The sequence below is a fragment of the Rhincodon typus genome, chromosome 5, assembly GCF_021869965.1.
Source record: "Rhincodon typus isolate 14 chromosome 5, sRhiTyp1.1, whole genome shotgun sequence".
NCBI lineage: Eukaryota > Metazoa > Chordata > Chondrichthyes > Orectolobiformes > Rhincodontidae > Rhincodon > Rhincodon typus.
In genome coordinates, this window is record NC_063336.1 from 20,458,539 (window position 1) to 20,475,316 (window position 16,778).

General features: G+C 43.7%; 2 protein-coding genes across 3 annotated transcripts in view; both read left to right on the forward strand.

The window, feature by feature from the left end:
* Positions 1 to 16,153, forward strand: part of ddo (D-aspartate oxidase) — a 70,451-nt gene extending 54,298 nt beyond the window's left edge. For both annotated transcript variants that reach the window (XM_048596812.1, XM_048596811.1), the window contains exon 5: positions 15,180 to 16,153. In XM_048596812.1, coding sequence (XP_048452769.1) covers positions 15,180 to 15,753 — 574 coding nt within the window. In that variant the 3' untranslated portion in view covers positions 15,754 to 16,153. The remainder of the gene's footprint in view (positions 1 to 15,179) is intronic.
* Positions 1 to 16,778, forward strand: part of LOC109914625 (probable methyltransferase-like protein 24) — a 152,113-nt gene that overhangs the window by 16,789 nt on the left and 118,546 nt on the right. The gene's annotated exons all lie outside the window — the stretch shown is intronic.

A 16,778-nucleotide genomic window follows, 5' to 3' on the forward strand; every position in this document is an offset into this window, starting at 1 on the left:
CTCCCACTCTCTCCCTATTTATTTCAAAACCCCCTTCCCCTCCCCCTGTTCTGATGAAGGGTCTAGGCCCGAAACGTCAGCCTTTCTGCTCCTATGATGCTGCTTGGCCTGCTGTGTTCATCCAGCCCTGCACCTTGTTGTCGCGGATTCTCCAGCATCTGCAGTTCCTACTATCTCTGATTCATTTTCAGGAAAGAAGTCTTTTGGGCCCTGAGTATGACTGGAGTGAAAAGGGTTAAGGTTTACCCTGAATTCATTCACATAAGCAATGCCATTTACCTGAGGGGGTGACCGGGGTTGGGGGTGGGGAGGTGGCAGGGTTTGGGGTGGTAGGTGGGGGGTGGTGTTGGGCATTGGAGTTAGAAGAGAGAACATGTTGAGAGGGTGTTCAGCCAATCGTTGGAGAGTAGTGGTCGATGGGGAATGGAAGGAAGTGCAGATCCATTATGAGGAAAAAATGGTTGTGAACAGAATCACCAACATGTGTCAGAAGTGGAAATGGACTTTTTTAAGATTTTTTGATATGATGCACAGGTTTTTTCTAAAATGTAATTTTGAATTTTGTGCTTCATTATAAAATGGCCTGCTTTTTTTTGTGACTTCATCACCTATCCTGGCACTGTTTTTAGAGATTAACATTCAGTCAGTCAGTACACTGGGCCCTTTATTTGACCTGGTTACATCACTAAATGAACAGGTAAAACTTCTGAAATTGTTTGTAAAAGTGAATGGAGACTGATGATAACGCCCACTATATAGAAAAATGTATATATAAGGTATAGTAGCAGAATTAGGCCATTCGACCCATCATTTGCTCCACCATGCGATCATGGGTGATATGTTTCTCAATCCCATTCTCTTGCCTACTCCCTGTAATCCTCGATCCCCTCACTAATCAAGAACCTATCTACCTCTGTCCTAAATACATTCAATGACTTGGCCTCCACAGCCTTCTGCAGCAATGAGTTCCACAGATTCACCACCTTTTAGCTGAAGAAATTCCTCACTATCTCTATTCTAAAGGAACATTTCTTCACACTGAGGCTGTGTCCTTGGGTCCTAGTGTCTCCTACTGATGGAAACATCTTCTCTAGGTATGCTTTATCCAAACGTCTCAGTGTTCTGAAAGTTTCAATCAGGTCCCCCAATCCTTCTAAACCCCATTAAGCAGAGATGTTGTTACCAGAACTTCTGAGTTTCTCCAGCACTTTCTGTCTTTATTTAAGAAAGATAAAGTCACTGTAGTCCTGCCGGACAATACAGCTGCTCCTCCTTTAGAGAGACCCAAGTGGAGGTGGTTTAATCTGAGGCGAGGGGAGAGGTTGAGAAGGAGGGTCCTTCATAGTCACCTCAGCTAGTGTGGGAATTGAACCAATATCATCGACATCACACTGCATCGTATATAACAGTCTTGTTGTCAGTTTGAGGGATTAAAGGTTCAGAGTGATTATCCATAGGTTAAACTGGTCCCCACATGTGTTCAGACATGAGGTCAGTTGACCGTAACAGGGTGATGGAAATGCATGTTTCATCAGACTGTGGGAGCAGAAGGGGGTGATCTTGGGGAAATGTGGGGAGCGGGGAAGGTGGGGTGAGTTGAGAGGTGATCAGTGGGGCGAGTAGGGGGGAGTGGTGGGCAAATGGGGGAGTGGGAGGGTGGGAAGATGAGTGGCGGTTGGGAGTGATGAGTGAGGGAAGCTCTCTCAAAGCACATCCAACTCTTTTCCCTCTTATCTGTGATTTTCCTCTTTAAGTGTTTATTTATATTCATCACCTTGTAGGCAAAATGTTCTGAATCAAAATAATTTGCTGCATATGTAAAAAAAATTAGCCTCCAATGCCCCTTTGGTTCATTTGCATCACTTTACATTTGACTCCTGTAGAAGTGACTCTTCAATGATTAAAAACACTGTTAATCCATCTAAACCCTTGTTCATTTTGAATATCTCCACCGAATCTCCTCTTAGCCGTCTCCACAGAGAACAGCCCCAGCTTCTTCCGTCTATTTTTGTCACTGCGAACTCTTATTCCTGGTAAATCTCTGTTATACCCTGGATAATACCAGTCTGCTCATTTTCTCAAAACCTCAAAGAATTCTAGTAGACTCGTGAAAATGACCCATTGCTTCTGAACCCATCCTCAACAAGGGGGGAGCCTAGCACATCAGTTGAAAAGATAAGATAAAGCATTTACAACAATCTTCATCCAGAACTGCTGAATGGATGATCCAGCTCGGCCTCCTCTAATGGTCCCCAGCATCACAGATATCAGTCTTCAGCCAACTTGATTCAACCCACGTGATATCAAGAAACAGTGGAGACACTGGACACTGCAAAGTCTAGGGGTCCCGACAATATTCCTGCAATAGTACTGAAGGTTTGTGCTCTAGAACTTGCTGCTCCCCTAGCCAAGCTGTTCGAGTACATTTACTAACTGGTATTTACCCGACAATGTGGAAAATTGTCCAGGTATGTCCTGCACATGAAAAAAACAGGACAAATCCAACCTGGCCAATTACACCTCTGTTGGTCTACTCTTGATCATCAGTAAATTGAGTGAAGGTGTCAGCAACAGTGCTATCAAGCAGCAACCAGCACCAGGGTTCCACCAGGGCTACTCAGCTCCTGACCTCATTACAGCCTTGGTTCAAACATGGACAAAAAGAGCTGAATTCCAGAGGTGAGGTGACAGTGACAGCCCTTGACATTAAGGTTGCATTTGACCGAATGTGGCATCAAGGGACCCTAGCAAAATGGGAATAACTGGGTATCAGGAAGCAAACTTTCCAGTGCTCTGAGTATACCTGATACTTAGGAAGATGGTTGTGGTTGTTGGAGGTCAGTCATCTCAGCTCCAGGACAGCTCTGCAGGAATTTCTCAGTTTAGTGTACTTGGCCCAACCATCTTCAGCCTCTTCATCAATGACTTTTTCTCCATCAAAAGGTCAGAAGTGGGGGTGTTCGCTGATGATTGTACAATGGTCAGCACCATTTGCTACTCCTCAGGTACAGAACTAGTCCATGGTCAAATGCAACAAGATCTGGACAATATTCAGTCTTGGGCTGACAAGTAGCAAGTGACATTTGCAACAAACACATGTCAAGCAGTTACCAATTTATTGGTCACTCCATTGAGTATTAGAGTTGGGAGATCATGTTGCAGCTGTACAGGGCATTGCTTCAGCCACTATTGGAGTAATGCATGCATTTCTGGTCTCCCTGCTACAGGAAGGATATTGTGAAACTTGAAAGGTTTCAGAAAAGATTTACAAGAATCACTGGGTCAAAACCTTCCCTCCCCAAGGGCATTGTGGGTCAACCTACAATAGATGGACTGCAACAGTTCAAGAAGGCAGCTCAGCGCCACCTTTTCAAGGGCAAGTAGGGACGGGCAATAACCAGCCAGTGACACCCATGTCCCATAAATGCTTAAGTAAAATCCTGACTCTCCCCATAGTGTGCAGTCTCATTAGAAGAATATTGATTGTATACCATAAAACACTTGAGCATTTTTTTCTATGACTGGTGTCTGGAGAGGGTAATAGTTCCCTGATTTATGTTTCATTGCTTTCTTTCATCAACATAATTACATTTGCTGCACTCCTCAGGCACAATCCTTGCAACACAGACTTTTCTAGATATGTTAACTGCACCTTCATTTGGTCTGGCTTAGCTTCTTTTAGGATGAAGGAGTATTGTTCCTCTGTCTGGCAGCTAGCAAGTCGACATTTTAAATACTCTGAGTCAATGAGGAAACAAATACTTTGCCGTCCAGATTCACAAGACCGCATGAGAAAGGCAAATGTTGGAATTGGGAATAAAATCTGAAAACAATGATCATGAGTTAACAGCTGTGAGGGTAAGCAAGACCAGATAAACAGGCACAGTACCTTCAAGGCTCACAATCAGCTGTGTACAATGAATCAATAACAGCCCGGCCATTTTCTAATCTATCGTGATATTTCAATCCAGTTTCTACGTCCCTCCCTCTCCCCGCTGTTGATTTGCCTTTCTGTTATTTTTCAATATTCCGAATGCAGTCTCCATGAAATACGACGAGAATCTATAGCCTTCAACCACAAACAAAAAGGAGAGCAATTATACATTTTCTGGCAAGCTATAAGTCAGTTACACCTGCCGGTTGACCCCATGTTTAAAACACAGGGAGTTTTACTCTGTTGAGGGCACCACATAAATGCAAGTTGTTGGTGTAATGGAGGGCGGTGGAAGATTCGGAGGGTTTTTTTTGGTGAGACTTGGCTTTGCCACTTTATAAGTTGCACTTCAACAGCTGGTTACATGGTCATAAGCTAATGATGCTGCCATTCCTTTTAACCTGTAATAACACCCGTTTCAGATTTATGATGGTCAGTCTAAACCTCTTGTTTCAGGCTGGCCCAGGTGTTATTTTGCTCAAAGAGTCAATGTGGTATTCTGGGCCACACACTTTCTGTAGCTAAAGATTGTAAATATCTGGAACCTAGTGAAACCTGCCATACTGTAAGACTCAACTTTTCTGGGACAATTCTACCAAATGCTGCAGTCCCTACACTATTTCCACCAACTGTCTGCGAACAGGTTGTCAAAATGTAATGAACCTTTCGATGCCATCTTCCTCTGGAACAGCAAACTACCCACCTGCAATCTCTTATAACTTCACTATGATTCTCCTGGCTACTCTACACATTAAACAACACGGAGACAAAAGCCATTGCCATCACCATCCCTGACACAAATTCTGTATCCTTACCATTAGCTCAATTCCACCCCAATGTCCTCCCCAATACATTTCACCCTGAGTCAGTCTGATTACAAGTTTGCTGAGCTTCCCCTTCTTACAAAGTCCATCTAATTCTACCTGTGTAACCTCATTACTCCTGGACCTAACTTAACAATTTGCTGCCAATCCATTTATTAGTCATCGTCAGATTTAGTTCCTGCCATTCTCTTTGGCATGGCCTCTCCTTCTGTAAACTCCAGCCTGTTGAAAACTGCTCTAACTGATCCTGCACCCAGTCCCATCACCCGCCATCTTTGTTCTTGTTGACATCCACAGCTTTCAGTTCCTTCACATCTCAAATTTAAAATTCTTACCCTTCAATTTCTGCTCTCCGTAACTTTGCCTGGGGCCCAGCTGAGAGGAGGTGAACAAGATGCAAAATACCAAGGTCTGTGTCTTTCACTGGCACTGGGGTCAAATCTGTGTTGGCTTTTGTCTTTGCTGGAAGTGTGGCTCATGTCCTTCTCAAACAGCCACCTCTCACTTTAATGTATAAACATATAACACTGATGGGCACAAAATTGATTGTCCTGGAGCGAAAACCCAAGTCCCTGATTTGATTTGACTGGGTGCATTCTGGTTGTTGCTGGAGATCAATGCAGCCAAAGCAGTTACATAGTATGAATGACCACATTGTGTGTACTTGTCTGACAAAGTTGCACTTGTAAATTATATCACATTGAAGACTGAACATTTCATATGGGTACGGAGTACGAAATCTATAGATTTTGCTCAATATATATGAAACAGTTTGACTCCTTTATGGTCTAGTGTTTGCAATTCAGGGCACCTGAAGGATTTGTAAAGGATTTGTAAGAGATTTACTAGAATGGTTCCAGAGTTCAGAGATTGCCAATAAGCTGGGACTGTTTATTTTAGACCCAAGAAGCCTCAGGGAAATTGTTGGAGATGTTAAAATTAGGAAAGGTTTAGATAAAATAAAGAGAAACAGTTCCAACAGCTGAAGGGTCAATAATCAGATGTCCCAGCAAGTTGATTTGCGAAAGTATCAGAGGCAACACAAGAAAAATCTTTTACATGATGACTATTTAATATTTTAGATGCACTCCCTCATATTGTGGTGGTTACAGATTTAGTGTGGTGTTCAAAAGGAAATTAGATAAATACGTGCAGAATAAAATTATGGGTAAAGAGCAGGTGTGGGGTGTGTGTATGATAGAGCTGACTGGATTTCTTTTTGAAAAAACTGTCACAGAGTTGATGGACTGAATGGAATCTTTTGTGCAGCAGGACTCAAATCACAAAGGTTCCTCATGGAAGCTGCCAAAATGGAAAGTGGAACATACAAACGTACGAATTAGGGGCAGAAGCAGTTCAGTTGGCCCTTCAAGCTTGCTCCACCATTCATTAGGATTGTGGCTGAACTGTTTGTGTTCTGAATTTCACATTGCTGTCCATCTCTGATAATCCTTCATTCTCTTGCCTAATCACAATCTATCTCTGTCTTAAAAATGTTCAATGACCTCCCTCAACTGCCTGCTGAAGCAGAGAGTTCCAAAGTCGCACATTCCCCTCATCTCTGCCCTAAAAGGACAGCCCCCAATTTTAGAACAGTGCTCCCTAGTTCTGGACTCACCCACAAGATGAAACATCCTTTCCACGTCAACCTCATTAAAATCATTCAGTAACAAATCATTCTTTCTCCTGAAGTTTATTCTCAAATACAATGGCCCAAATTGCCAAACATCAGCCAGTTAAAAAATGCAATCTTTCTCCACCGAGCTGCTGTCATTGGGTAGCCATGACTGTAACGCATTGGGTAGAATACCCAGCCAGCCCAGGCAGGGCATTTGCTGGGCCACTTCAGAGGATAGTTGAGAGTCAACCACATTGCTGTGGGTCTAGAGTCACCGACTAGGCGAGGATGGCAGATTTCCTTCCCTGAAGGATATTAGTGATCCAGAAGGGTTTTACTCAAAAATCGGCAATGGTTTCACAGTCATCAGTGGGTTCTTAATTCCAGGTTTGAGTTGGTAGCAGCACGATGCTTATCCCCTACCCATCTGTGCGCCAGGAGCATAGAACATAGAACAGTACAGCACAGTACAGACCGTTCGGCCCACGATGTTGTGCCATACTTTTACCCTAAACCTAAGGTCTATCTTACCTCCACCCTACCTTATACTATCATCCATATGCCTATCTAATAGCCACTTAAATGCCCCTATTGAGGCCGACGCCACTACCGCTCCGGCAATGTATTCCACGCCCTACCACTGTCTGAGTAAAGAACCTACCTCTGAGGTCTCCCCTATATCTACCTCCACTCACTTTAAAACTATGCCCCCTTGTAATAGCTACCTCCACCCTGGGAAAAAGTCTCTGACTGTCCACTCTATCTATACCTCTGATCATTTTGTACACCTCTATCAAGTCACCTCTCATCCTTCGTCGTTCTAAAGAGAAAAGCCCCAGCTCTCTCAACCTTTCCTCGTAAGACCTTCCCTCCATTCCAGGCAACATCCTGGTAAATCTCCTCTGCACCTTTTCCAATGCCTCCACATCTTTCCTGTAATGAGGCGACCAGAACTGGACATAATACTCCAGATGTGGCCGAACCAGGCTTTTGTACAGCTGGAGCATAACTTCACGGCTCTTGAACTCGATCCCTCTATTAATGAAAGCTAACATACCATACGCCTTCTTAACAACTCTATCCACCTGGGTGGCAGCTTTCAGGGAACTGTGAACATGAACCCCAAGATCGCTCTGCTCCTCCACACTGCCAAGAATCTTTCTGTTAACCCTGTAGAGGAAGAGGTGCCAGGTCTGACATCGGGTAAACAAGGTCCCTCCCATATTGGGTGAGACCTGGTGCCTTCTTCCTGTGGGCTAAGGGGGGTAACCCTGCTGCCTGGCAGAAGCCCATACTCCCCAACCTACTTGTTACACCCTGCATTCCCCTTCATCCCACTGACCCTCATCCTCCAGCCTCCTCTCTGAGACCTCTTTATACCCCTGAACTCCCCATCAGATTTCTCAATAACCGTTTTCTATTCACAATCCAAGTTCAAGACTTGCCCCAACCTTCTGTCCCACAAGTGTTTCTGTGGTAAGAGCACTCAGTCATCCCAGTGGACTGCCACTGGAACAGAAGCAGGGGATGTGACAGCCTCAAGGTTATATTCAAGCCTGATGTTGCAGAACTTTCGCCAGTCCAACCAGCTCAATGGTACTAAGGCACATGTATTGCATTGCTGCTGACAGATTTATACCTGAATATCTGAGCTGGCTGACCAAGCACAAATTGATTATTCGTTAGTTTTCCTTCACTTGCAATATCCATATTTTTGTTTGCGGTGCATGGAACATTAACAGTTAATCCTTATGGAAAAGTTTTTTTTTATTACATTGCCTGTACCTTTTAAAGTTTCAACGGAGGCAAATACTACTCTGAGGGAACCAATTAAGAACAATTACAGGCTTCAGCAATGATTTGTTTGCTGCAGATACAGGGTGCCTCATGCACACCGGAGGCTGTGGCAGATAAAACACAGCTCTGTCATGAACGACTCTGATTATAGTGTTACTGCATGGGAAAGCAGCTGGATGATAACATTAGCAATTTGTTTGTGTCTGAATTGCACACAAGCCAGCATTGTGCTCCATTTGATTATATAGTGAGCAGCTTTCACTGTGAATAGTTCTGGATTTGTTTTATGAAAGGCTGCTATCTCATAAACTTGTGATTCAGTTGCTGAACCAACAAACATACATAATCACAGCAGGCAACATTGCAACTGGTTTAATGTGGCTTGGAGGCACCATTTCTGTTTGGAAAGTAGTTCATACTCAGTATTCATTGATTCTTGCCTTATCTTCCATTACACTCCGTGCAACACAACATTGCTTACAACAAAATGCCTTCTATCAATCTTAGAGAGGTGTCCAGTGCCTTTATGATGGGGGAGAATGAACTGAGTGCTGAGTGAACAGAGGGCTAGTTTAGCCAATGGCTCAGGAGTTTACACAAGTTTCCCAGGGCCCTGGAAGGTTTCGGGTGTCTCAGGAAGTGGTCAGGAGCTGGTTGTCACAGAATCAGGACTTTAACCATTGAAGTGAAAGTGCCCGACCCAGTACACAAAGTATAGAGCCATCCCAACCTCACTATTTGACCTGCCCTCAGCACAGTTGCTCCCCTCACTCAGAAAGGTGAACATCGCTGTATAGAGGTGAAAGCTTAGGCCCAGGTCACTATGAAGAGACATTACAGGGAAGAATAATGGTAGGAATTAGAGGATATTATTTGCAGGGAGAACAATATATCTACCTGATGTTGATTATTCTTTGAAGCACACTGACACTTTGTGTGCCAGTATGAATTACTGAATTGCAAGTCTGTCGTTATTTTTATGGCAATTTTCCCCACAAGCTCAATTAAAAGCATCCTGCTGTGACCACAATCAAAATAAGTGGTAGTTAAACCCCGCCCCCCTCTCCTTGCTTGGAATCGTTTTGTGTAATAGTCTTTCAATTTGTTTCATCACATTTATGTTTAATATAGATATTCTAATGGCTGTACGCTTCTGTGATCTTGTGTTTTTAAGCACGTACAATCAGAGGCTGGTGGACAAATGCACCACTTCATGTGATACTAGGCTGTACTTTGGCATACTGGGCACTCACGCCAAGATGGGTGCAGCTCCAACAATACTCAAGAAGCTTGACACCATCCAGGCCAAAGCAGCCCACTTGATTGGCATCACCTCCACAAACATCCATTCCGCCCACCACCGACGCTCAGTAGCAGCAGTGTGTACTATCTATAAGATAAGCTGCAGAAATTCACCAAAGATCCTCAGACCTTCCAAACCCACGACCACTTCCATCTAGAAGGACAAGGGCAGCATATATATGGGAACACCACCACCTTCAAATTCCCCTCCAAACCACTCACCATTCTGACTTGGAAATATATCGATGTTCCTTCACTGTCGCTGGGTCAAAATCCTGGAATTCCCTCCCTAATGGCATTGTAGGTCAACCCACAGCAGGAGGACTGCAGCGGTTCAAGAAGGCAGCTCACCACCACCTTCTTAAGGGCAACTAGGGATGGGTTAGAAATGCTGGCCAGCCAGAGATGCCCAAACTCCCATGAATGAATAAGAAAAGTACGTCAGGAAGAGCTCACTTCTCTGACTGAGTTAACTACACTGGGGGCCGCTCTAGGGATCTTACAACTGGGCCCAGACTGAATGAGCTAGCGTGGGTTCAGTATCAGCCAGGACTTCCGTTCCTAATAAATATTGACTCTGCCGAGATGTTTCCATTCAGGTGAAGACCAGATCAGCCAAAGACATGGTCAGCCTCGGAGACGGTCATTCTCGGAGCTGGTCAGTCTCGGAGATGATCAATCTCGAACATGATCAGCCTCGGAGATGATCCATCACGAGGCCAAATAGTTTGTTAATAACACCCAGAAGTAGATTTGCATTTAATTAAAAAATGGAGTGGGAACATCCCTAGGCCTGAGAACATGCAACAAATACTAGTTTGATGAGAATTGAAAAGGATTACACAACTTAGGAATGTGTGATCATAGTTTACTAAAGTTAGGAGAAGAAATAGATAACGTGATTAAGAAGGTGTATGGGATACTTTCCTCCAATGGCCAAGGTTTAGAACACAAGGAAATGGAGATTATAGCCCCCTCCCCTTCCCTAACTGTAGCTGTCCCACCCTGACCCTACTCCCATTCTCATGTGAATGGGAAATGCCATGTTCAGGAGGTGGGGGCAGATCTTGTGATTTTGGGTTGCTTCCTCTATCGTCACCATAGCAAGAGAGTCGTGGTTATCATGGGGAAAATGTAGGCCTTGGAAAATGGGATTAACCTTTTCTAGCAGGAACAAACAAGATGGACTGAAAGACCTGTGCCTGTTCTGTAAATCTTTCCCAGAGGCTATAAATCTTCATAAATACCAAACGGAAAGATGTTAACTTGACAACCAAATATTAATTAAATCATTTCAGGAAGTATTCATTGATAGTAAATGTCTTCCAACACATTGAAGATTACTTCACCTCTGAATAGGCGAGGAATACCCAGGCTGTGTTAGTGTTACCAATATAAAATATCCTTGAAAGTTCCTATCCCATAACCATTGCCCACCAAGGTAACTCTGACAGCTAACTGGAATAGAGTAAAGGTCTTAAAACCACCTAACTAATGGCATTAAAATACCTTTTAAAAAAGCATTCTGAGACCCACTTGCAGTTTTAATATGGAATTATTCAACCTCCTGTAATATGGAAGCAGTAAGTAGATGAATTTTATGACATGTCTCCAGATTCTTCCTTATACTTTTTCTCTTTCCTCTTTTGCTGTGCATTCTTGCCTTCTAAACTCTTTATTTACTTTCTGTCTGTCAGTCCTGACTTTATTTCCTAGTCTCTTTCTTTCTAACTGCAAAAGATTTTTAGGTTCAATTCCAGAAACTTGAGCACATCATCGCTGGATGGTATTCCAATGCAATCCTATTAAGTTTGTTGTCTTCTAGATGAGACGTTAGACTGAGTTCCCATTTTCCCCTTGCATTGGACATAAGTAATCTCATGGCATTAGTTGCAGAAAGGGAAGAGAGTTCTTGTATTGTCCTGGCCAACGTTTGTCTCTTGAGTTAGCATTGCAAAACCAGATTGTTTCATTGCTGCTTATGGCATCGTGCTGTGTACAAATTGGCTGCCACCTTTCCTATAGTACTATCGTGACTACATTTCAAAAATACTTGGTTAGTTGTGAAACACTTTAGGATGTCATAAGGCTGTGAAAGGTGCTAAATAAATGGAAGCTCTTTCTTTTGGGCCAAGCCACATATGTGAGTAGTGTCGGTAATGGATTACCTTTGCTATGGTGGCCATTTTGTTTCACCTGGCCCTGCTAATGTTGTGGATGGGAAGGGAAGGTGATCTTAGAGTGACTACCCTGACGGGGTTGATCTAGACACTTGCTGTCAACTTGGTTTTTATGACTTTGAATCTAACAGGTGCCATGATATTTTACCAAGATTTTTTTGTTTTGGCTTCATATCTCATATCTGGAAATTTTTGTATTTTTAATGACTTCTACGTGTTTTTCTTTTCTTCCTTGGGTTGTCTTTCACGTTTTATTTTTCTTTGTAGCATTTTACCTTTCTGATGGTCTTAGTCACCTATTCAATCCCCTGATTTTGCTTTAAACACTCAAAAGGTCACCTTTTCCAATATCTCTTCCTCTTTTCCATGTTGCTTTCTGCCATGATCATCTGGGATACCTTGAATGATTTGCTACCATCAGTCATTTTGCATGGAGTTCGTCTCAGCTCCTGATACCATGTGGGGAAGGATCCTCACACAATGTCTTCAACAGAAGACAGGCTCAATCTTCATCAATAGTGAATAGGTTTATTACATACTACTTAGTAGCTTGTTACATTACACCTACAATACAAAAGAGATCACAGCGGGTCAGGCAGCATCCATGGAGAGAGAGCAAGCTAACGTTTCGAGTCTAGATGACTCAACACCTCTCACCATTTATTGTCAGGTTTTTTTCAATTGCTTTGTTCTGAAGATTGGTTCATTTCTCGAGTTTGAAAGAAGTGTAAAGCAGGGACATTCATTTTGTCTTCCCTCTCCTCCGATTCTTATTGATCAAATTGTGAGTTTCCAACATTTTGATTTTTTTTCGGGTCTCTAACATTCACAGTTTCCATTTGTTATTTCTATTGTGTACGCTTGCAATTATTTACAGGTCCAAGTTGCAACGCAGTATGGGCCCATTACGATATTATACAATGTCTGATCTTTTGTTGTTTATCTTCACAAAAAAGGGTTTCAGATTATGAATTGCAGTAAAATGTTGTGTTTACAAACAGAATGACTTTGCACGGGTTTAAAAAACTGACACTACCCACTCCAAGGGTTAACAGGCCAGGAGTTATAAATGTGGAGTAAAAGCAGACAAACCAGTTCTGTGAATGTCACAGCTCTCAAGCTTACATCAAACTGAGATAATAAGAATGGGCTGTGTCATCTTTAAGTGAGGAGGGGGAGAATAAAAAACAGGCTTGCATTCTTTAAACACACAAAGAAACAAGAGAAAAAGCAAGAGACAACAAGGTGCAGAGCTGGATGAACACAGCAGGCCAAGCAGCATCATAGGAGCAGAAAGGCTGACGTTTCGGGCCTAGACCCTTCATCAGAAATGGGGGAGGGGAAGGGGGTTCTGAAATGAATAGGGAGAGAGGGGGAGGCGGATAGAAGAGGGATAGAGGAGAAGATAGGTGGAGAGGAAACAGACAGGTCGAAGAGGTGGGGATGGAGCCAGTAAAGGTGAGTGTAGGTGGGGAGTTAGGGAGGAGATAGGTCAGTCCAGGAAGGATGGACAGGCCAAGGGGGCAGGATGAGGTTAGTAGGTAGGAGATGGGGGTGCGGCTTGAGGTGGGAGGCGGGGATAGGTGGGAGGCGAGAGAGTTGCAGTGGGAGAGAGATCCTCTGAGGTTTGTCTGGAGGGAGGAGGGTAACTTCTTCAGGCTAGGCATCCTTAGAAGAGGCTTCGCAGTGGGGTTAAAATTGAATCAGAGATAGTAGGAACTGCAGATGCTGGAGAATCTGAGACAAAAAGTGCAGAGCTGGATGAACACAGGAGGCCAAGCAGCATCATAGGAGCAGGAAGGCTGACGTTTCGGGCCTAGACTCTTCATCAGAAATGGGGGAGGGGAAAGGGTTTCTGAAATAAATAGGGAGAGATGGGGAGGCGGATAGAAGATGGATAGAGGAGAAGACAGGCCTGATGTGTTCATCCAGATCTGCACCTTGTTGTCTCAGATCCTCCAGCATCTGCAGTTCCTACTATCTCTGATACAATTTTAACCCCACTGCGAAGCCTCTTCCAAGAATGCCTAGCCTGAAGAAGTTACCCTCCTCCCTCCGGACAAACCTCAGGGGATCTCTCTCCCACTGCAACTGTCTCGCCTCCCACCTATCCCCTCCTCCCACCTCAAGCAGCACCCCCATCTCCTACCTACTAACCTCATCCCACCCCCTTGACATGTCCGTCCTCCCTGGACTGACCTATCTCCTCCCTACCTCCCCACCTACACTCACCTTTACTGGCTCCATCCCCGCCTCTTTGACCTGTCTGTTTCCTCTCTACCCATCTTCTCCTCTATCCATCTTCTATCCGCCTCCTCCTCTCTCCCTATTTATTTCAGAACCCCCTTCCCCTCCCCCATTTCTGATGAAGGGTCTAGGCCCGAAACGTCAGCCTTCCTGCTCCTCTGATGCTGCTTGGCCTGCTGTGTTCATCCAGCTCTGCACCTTGTTGTCTCAGATTCTCCAGCATCTGCAGTTCCTACTATTGCTGAAGAGAAAAAGCAAGATGTGTTGACAGGTGAAACACTGAATGTGTAAGGAAATAGAGAGCATGGGAGAAACTCAGAGAGATAAAGAACAAAGCGACAGATGTGGAGGCAGTCAGTCAGTCAGTTGAGTATTATAGGCAGCTGAGGCAAGCTGTGGGAATTCTGAACAACCTCATGTCTGAAGCCAGCACGGTTAGAAAACTAACCATGAACAGTGAACAAAAATGGACAAATAGGGAGAACACAGTCTCGATTATTTTTCCTTTACTGGTGGAAAGTTGATGATTGAATCAGTATGATTACATTTGTTACTCAATGCGTTCACCAACTGTCTGTAAAATTAAATTACTTACTGTTTCTTTTTATCTCCTGTGTCTCACTAAGCTATTTTAGTTTGCCTTTAAAAGGATTAGAGAAGCAGACATGAAGGCATCTGTGATCTGCAGTTCAGATCATTAGCAAGTACTTCTGTTAAAACCTCAGGGTATGCTAGTGTAATCGTGAGAAATTCAGCAGTACAGGGACAGCATTGGCAGTGAGTCCTGGGATCATTTCCAGAAATTGCCACTGTACCCTTGAAAATACCTAAGACAGATTTGAAATTTCTAACTTTGAATGCCTGGATTTGACTGACTTTTGATCCCTTTTAGGTTTTGATATACTTAGCTCATTAGAGGATCATCTCCTGACTGTGCTTACCTACTGTTACGGGTTCCTGCTCTCACCTTTACCTGATTACACAACGTAGCTGACAGCAGAATAGCAGGAAGGGATGGTCCAGGGGACTATCAGTCACTGGGAGGGGTCCACTGGATGAAGGAAGAAAGATTGTGATGGCAAAGGAAGTCAAGGGGAAAGATGCTCAAATCTCTGTTCGTTACGTCACACGCAGTGTGGTCCCAGGAATGTCTTAAAGGCCAAGCAGAAAAACCCTGTACTTCCCTTTTTTATCCAATGAACCTATTGATTATCATCAACTGTGGAATTATCTTTGTAAACACAGTGTATTGATGAAGTTCCGATTGTTAATTCCAGGTTAAAGAATGCAGGCGGCCAGTTCCAGACTGGGAAGATCACAAATTTCTGGGAACTTGATGGGAAGTACGAGATCATTGTGAACTGTTCAGGTATTGGAGCCAGGGCCCTTACTGGGGACATGAACATTTATCCAGTAAGGGGCCAGATCCAGAAGGTTCATGCTCCCTGGCTCAAACACTTTGTCCGTGTTGGTGATGGCACCTCTTATATCTACCCAGGAATCTCCAGTGTTACTTTGGGTGGAACTAGGCAGCAAAACAATTGGCAGATGTCAGTTGACCCGTCAGACAGCGAGAGAATTTTCAGCAGGTGCTGTGCTTTAGAACCGAGTCTCACGCGCTCTTGTAAGTTATTTGAAGGAGTTGGTCTGAGGCCCGTTAGAGCCGTGCTGAGGCTGGAAAAGGAGAAGCTGGAATGTGACGGCAGACAGATGTACTTGGTGCATAATTACGGTCATGGGGGAGCTGGGGTTACCTTTCACTGGGGAACTGCGAAGGAAGCCGCCCAACTGGTTCAGGAGTGTGCAATGGAAATAAGATGTCAACCTATCCATTCCAAATCTAAACTGTGAACAGGATGTCACCAAATGATCTCACTGTTGTGGCAACTTTGGATTCAAAACAAAACAACATATACCTAGAAGTAATTCTACAAACATCGATAATGAGCTTTTATGGGTGATCCAGACACTAGATCATAAGAATAGTGACCACAAAGTGTACAATTTGGAAATCATATACAATTGGAAAAGTGTCCTGAGGATTTTATTATTCCTATATCTACAGTAATTAGGTGTTGTGGCTATTTTCTGGAATAGAGTGTAAATGTACAAACCATCAGATGATTGTCTCTTTCTTTGTGATCAGAAACTGTGCGTTTCTAATTTGTGTCTTCTGCCTTAATGTATCCTTGTTTTAATGTCTTTGTGTGCAGTCACGTGGACAATTAACAAACTTGTTAAAAATTTACAATAAAATACTCAGATATTAACCAATAAAATGCAAATGATAAATTTATTACGTGCCATCACCTCCAACTGCAAGGTTTGATCAAATCCCCTTTCATGTTAGTCTCAGGTAAAGACCCTTGGTCTATGCAGTAGCTGTTAAGTCACCAATAGTCCCAGAGGACGGCTCCCCCAGTACAGAGAGATAACTGCTGCTGGTTTAACCTGAGGGTTACCACACCTGAGATGAGGGGCAATGTTGTGAAAGCAGGACTTTTGTGGTGACCCTGACTGGTACAGGAACTCAGCTCACGTGGTTCTGTGTTGCTAATCAGCTGGCCAGCCAACTGAGCTAACCAATCTCCACTGTGCCAGGGACAACCATAGAGATGGCAATACAGCATTGACTCAGGTTAGGTGCGGGCAACTTAAATGATTCGACCAGGAAGCTTTCTGTGCACCATATGGCATAGTGAGGCAATATCTGTGGGAGATGAGGCCTACCCTCTACCGATCATTAAAAGCTTGGAGGCCATTGTTAATTTGATCCTGTATCTGCACAATGTTACTGGCACTCAGTGTAAAGCTCATTGACCCACTCAGGCTTCCTGGCTTTTGTTCCATAAAGGAGAGACTGTTCATTAGCTGTA